This window comes from Myiozetetes cayanensis, unplaced genomic scaffold (genome assembly GCF_022539395.1).
Source record: "Myiozetetes cayanensis isolate MyiCay16 unplaced genomic scaffold, myiCay2020 scf1030, whole genome shotgun sequence".
NCBI lineage: Eukaryota > Metazoa > Chordata > Aves > Passeriformes > Tyrannidae > Myiozetetes > Myiozetetes cayanensis.
In genome coordinates, this window is record NW_026086640.1 from 1,189 (window position 1) to 6,713 (window position 5,525).

At 56.0% G+C, this 5,525-nt stretch overlaps 1 protein-coding gene across 1 annotated transcript; it reads left to right on the forward strand.

Moving 5' to 3' along the window:
- Window positions 1-844: 844 nt before the first annotated feature.
- On the forward strand, window positions 845-5,270 carry LOC126634997 (cytochrome P450 2G1-like; the record flags this gene model as incomplete). The annotated part of the gene is made up of 5 exons (XM_050305922.1): window positions 845-1,087; window positions 2,084-2,225; window positions 2,934-3,121; window positions 3,478-3,619; window positions 5,071-5,270. Coding segments are annotated over 5 exons (894 nt in total), but the record flags the coding sequence as incomplete, so codon positions are not given.
- Between the last annotated feature and the right edge of the window lie 255 nt (window positions 5,271-5,525).

Below are 5,525 nucleotides of genomic sequence, written 5' to 3' on the forward strand. Positions count from 1 at the left end.
TGGCGTGTTTTGGGGTGTTTTTAGGGTGTTTTTAGGTTTTTTTCGTGGGTGTTTTTAGGGTGTTTTTGGGGCCGGTTTTGGGGTGTTTTTAGGATGTTTTAAGGGTGTTTTTGGGGAGTTTTAGGGTGTTTTTGGGGCTGGTTTTGGGGTGTTTTTAGGGTGGTTTTAGGGTGGTTTTAGGGTGGTTTTAGGGTGGTTTTAGGGTGGCTTTGGGGTGTTTATAGGGGTTTCTTGGGGGTGTTTATAGGGGTTTCTTGGGGGTGTTTTTAGGGTGTTTTTGGGGGTGGTTTTGGGGTGTTTTTAGGATGTTTTAAGGGTGGTTTTGGGGTGTTTTAAGGGTGTTTTTGGGGCTGGTTTTGGGGTGTTTTTAGGGTGTTTTTAGGGTGTTTTTGGGGTGTTTTTACGTTGTTTCTGGGGTGTTTTTAGGGTGTTTTTGGGGTGGTTTTCAGGGTGCTGACCCCCCCCAATCCCCCTCCCCCCAACTGTACAACACAGCTGAGCCGCTGCTGGGGGTGGTTTGGGGGTGTTTTCGGGGTGTTTTTAGGGTGTTTTTGGGGCCGGTTTTGAGGTGGTTTTAGGGTGTTTTTAGGGTGTTTTTAGCGTGTTTTTGGGGTGTTTTTAGCGTGTTTTTGGGGTGTTTTTAGCGTGTTTTTGGGGTGTTTTGAGGGTGTTTTGGGAGTGTTTTTGGGGTGGTTTTAGGGTGTTTTTAGGGTGTTTTTGGAGTGGTTTTGGGGTGTTTTTAGGGTGTTTTGGGGTGTTTTTAGGGTGGTTTTGGAGCCGGTTTTGGGGTGTTTTTAGGGTGTTTTTGGGGTGGTTTTGAGGCCGGTTTTGGTGACATTTTTAGGGTGTTTTTGGGGTGTTTTCAGGTTGTTTTTGGGGTGCTGACCCCCCCAATCCCCCTCCCCCCCAGCTTTATGACATGGCCGAGCCGCTGCTGCGCTTCCTGCCCGGCCCCCACCGGCGCATCCCGAAGCTGCTGGGCCGGATGAGGGAATTCATCGCCCGCAGGGTCCGGAGCAACGCCCGGAGCCTCGACCCACAGAACCCCCGCGACTTCATCGACTGCTTCCTCATCCAGATGGACAAGGTGGGAGACCCCGGGGGTGGGGGTCCTGGGGGGAGTCCTGGGGGGATCATCCAAGGGGAGGTCCTGGGGGTGATCCTGGGGGTGCTCTTGGGATCCTGGGGGTGATCCTGGGATGCTGGGTGGGATCCTGGGATCCTGGGGGTGCTCTTGGGATGCTGGGGGTGCTCTTGGGATCCTGGGTGGGATCCTGGGGGTGATCCTGGGATTCCGAGGGGGGGTCCTGGATGGATCCCTGGGGGGATCATCCAAGGGGAGGTCCTGGGGGTGCTCCTGGGATGCTGGGGGGGGATCCTGGGGGTGCTCTTGGGATCCTGGGTGGGATCCTAGGGGTGCTCTTGGGATCCTGGGGGTGATCCTGGGATGCTGGGTGGGATCCTGGGAGTGATCCTGGGATCCTGGGGGTGATCCTGGGATGCTGAGTGGGATCCTGGGATCCTGGGGGTGATCCTGGGATCCTGGGGGTGATCCTGGGATGCTGAGTGGGATCCTGGGATCCTGGGGGTGATCCTGGGATGCTGGGGAGGGTTCTGGATGAATCCCTGGGGGAGTCCAGGGGAGGTCCTGGGGGGTGATCCTGGGGGTGATCCTGGGATCCTGAGTGGGATCCTGGGGGTGCTCTTGGGATCCTGGGATCCTTGGGGTGATCCTGGGATGCAGGGGGGGGTCCTGGATAAATCCCTGGAGGGGGGTCCAGGGGGAGATCCTGAGGGTGCTTTTGGGGGGTGCTCCTCAGATGCTGGGTGGGATCCTGGGGGGATCCTGGGATACTGAGTGGGATCCTGTGATCCTGAGGGTGCTCCTGGGATGCTGGGTGGGATCCTGGGGGGGATCCTGGGATGCTGGGGGTAATCCTGGGACCCTGGGGGTGCTCCTGGGATACTGAGTGGGATCCTGGGGGGATGGGTGGTCCTGGATGGATCCGCCCCTGGATGGCTCTTCCCCCCCGTGGGTGCTCCCAGATGGATCCCCCATTCCCTTTCCCCCCCCTTTCCCCAGGAGAAGGACAATCCCAGCTCGGAGTTCACGCTGGAGAACCTGGAGCTCACCACGCTCAACCTCTTCTTCGCCGGCACCGAGACCGTCTCGTCCACCCTGCGCTTCGGCCTCCTCTTCCTCATGAGGCACCCCCAGCTGGAGGGTGAGCCTGGCACCCCAAAAACCACCCTGAAACCCCCAAAAATGACCCTGAGACCCCCAAAATGACCCTGAGACCTCAAAATGGGAACTTGAGACTCCCAAATGGGGACCTGAGACCCCCAAAAATGACCCTGAGACCCCCAAAATGAACCCTGAGGCCCCAAAAATGACCCTGAGACCCCAAAAATGACCCTGATACCCCAAATGGGAACCTGAGAACCCAAAAATGACCCTGAGACCCCAAAAATGGCCCTGAGACTCCAAAAATGACCCTGAGACCCCAAAAATGACCCTGAGAACCCCAAAAATGGCCCTGAGACCCCAAAAATGACTCTGAGACCCCAAAAATGACCCTGAGAGACCCCCAAAAGGACCCTGAGACCCCCTAAGACCCTTCCCCTTTCCCCCCCCCCAGTCAAAGTTCAGGATGAGACCCTGAGGGGTCCTTGGACACCCCCAAAGACCCCCTACCCCATTTTTCCCCCCCCAGCCCAGGTGTACGAGGAGATCCTGAGGGGTCCTTGGACACCCCCAAAGGCCCCCCTTTTACCCCCAGCCCAAGTTCAGGATGAGACCCTGAGGGTGGGGAGGGTCCCATCCAAGCCCTGGGACCCCAAGACCCCCCTTTTACCCCCACCAGCCCAGGTTCAGGATGAGATCCTGAGGGGTCCTGGACACCCCAAAGACCCCCACCCCATTTTCCCCCCAGCCCAGGTGTACGAGGAGATCCTGAGGGTCGTGGGCCCCTCCCGCCCCCCGGCGCTGTCAGACCGGGCTCTGATGCCGCTCACGGACGCCACGATCCACGAGATCCAGCGGTGCAGCGACCTCATCCCCATGAACGTGCCCCACAGGCTGACCAGGGACACCGAGTTCAGGGGGTACCTCCTGCCCAAGGTGAGGGGGGACCCCTAAAACCCCCAAAACCACCATAAAAACCACCAAACCCCCTTAAAAACCCCCTGTGACCCCAAACCCCCCAAAACCCACCCCAAAAGCCCCCACAGGCTGACCTGGGACACGGAGTTCAGGGGTACCTCCTACCCAAGGTGAGGGGGACCCCAAAACCCCCAAAACCACCCCAAAAACGCCCCAAACCCCCCTAAAAACCCCCTGTCACCCCAAAAACCCCCAAACCCCCCAAAAACCCTCACAGGCTGACCCGGGACACTGAGTTCAGGGGGTACCTCCTGACCAAGGTGAGGGGGGACCCCAAAAACCACCCTAAACCCCTCCCCCCCGTGCCCCCCCAGGGTCTGGACGTGTACCCCCTGCTGAGCTCGGTGCTCCACGACCCCTCCTCTTTCCGGAGCCCCCACGAGTTCGACCCCCGCAACTTCCTGGACGAGCGGGGGCAGTTCCAGAGGAACGAGGCCTTCGTGCCCTTCTCCTTGGGTAAACCGGGACCCTAGACCCTTTTGGGGACCCCAAAAACCTTATAGGACCCCCCAGACCCTTTTAGGGACCCCAAAAACCCTTTAGGGACCCCAAAAACCTTTTAGGAACCCCCAGAGGAACGGGGCCTTCATGCCCTTCTCCTTGGGTAAACTGGGACCCTCAGACCCTTTTGGGACCCCCTGACCCTTTAGAGACCCCCCGGATCCTTTAGAGACCCCCAGATCATTAAGAGACCCCAAAAACCTTTAGAGACCCCCAGATCATTTTGGGACCCCCCAGACCCTTTTAGGGACACCCAGAGGAACGAGGCCTTCATGCCCTTCTCCTTGGGTAAACGGGGACCCCAGACCCTTTTAGGGATCCCAAAAACCCTTTAGAGACCCCCAGACCCTTTTAGGGACCTCCCCGACCCTTTTAGGGACCCCCAGACCCTTTTAGGGACCCCCTGACCCTTTAGGGGATGTTTTTGGGTATGTTTTGGGTTGTTTTTGGGATGTTTTTGGGGGTGTTTTTGGGGATGTTTTGGGGATTTTTTGGGGGTTATTTTTGGAGGGTTTTTTGGGGGTGTTTTTTCAGATGTTTTGGGGATGTTTTGGGGGTATTTTTGTGGATGTTTTGGGGATATTTTTGTGGATGTTTTGTGGATGTTTTGGGGATATTTTTGGGGATGTTTTGGGGATATTTTTGGGGATGTTTTGGGATGTTTTGGGGATGTTTTGGGGATGTTTTGGGGATATTTTGGGGATGTTTTTGGGATGTTTTGGGGATGTTTTTGGGATGTTTTGGGGATTTTTTGGGATGTTTTGGGGATGTTTTGGGAATGTTTTTTGGGGATGTTTTGGGGATGTTTTTTGGGGTTGTTTTTGGGATGTCTTTGGGGGTGTATTTTGGGGATGTTTTGGGGATATTTTGGGGATTTTTTGGGGCAGTTTTGGGTGTGTTTTTGGGGATGTTTTGGTAATATTTTGGGGATATTTTGGGGTGTTTTTGGGATGTTTTTTGGTATGTTTCGGGGATGTTTTTGGGGATATTTTGTGGATATTTTGGGTATGTTTTTGGGGATATTTTGTGGATTTTTTGTGGATATTTTGGGGATGTTTTTGTGGATATTTTGTGGATATTTTGGATATTTTGGGATGATTTGGGGTCTCTGCCCCCCCCCAGGGAAGCGACTGTGCCTGGGGGAGGGGCTGGGATATTTTGTGAATATTTTGGGGATATTTTGGGGATGTTTTGGGAATATTTTGTGGATGTTTTTGGGGATGTTTGGGGGATGTTTTGGGGATGTTTTGGGGGATATTTTGGGGATGTTTTTATGGATGTTTTGGGGATATTTTTGGGATATTTTGGGTATGTTTTTGGGGATATTTTGAGGATGTTTTTGTGGATATTTTGGGGATATTTTGGGGATGTTTTTGGGCTGATTTGGGGTCTCTGCCCCCCTCCAGGGAAGTGGCTGTGCCTGGGGGAGGGGCTGGCGCGGATGGAGCTGTTCCTGTTCCTCACGACGCTCCTGCAGCGGCTGCGGCCGCTCCCGCTGGGACGCCCCGAGGAGGTGTCCACGACCCCCCTGGAGAGCGGCTTCGGCAACATCCCCCCCTTCCAGCTGCGCGTGGAGCCGCGATGAGACCCCCACCCCCTCCTGGGAACCCCCGGGAACTCCCTGCAGGAAACCCCCTGGACCGGGAATTCCCCGGAACTGGGAACCACCCTGGAACTGGGAACACCCCCCCGGACCCCTCCCCATCACTGCGACCCCCAGAAACCGGGACACCTCCCATGGGATCAGGAAATGCCCCCAAAAAAAAAAAACAGGACCATCCCCGGACCCCTCCCCATCACTGCAACCCCCCAAAAACCGGGACCACCCCAGGACCCCCCAAAACCGGACCCCTCCCATGTG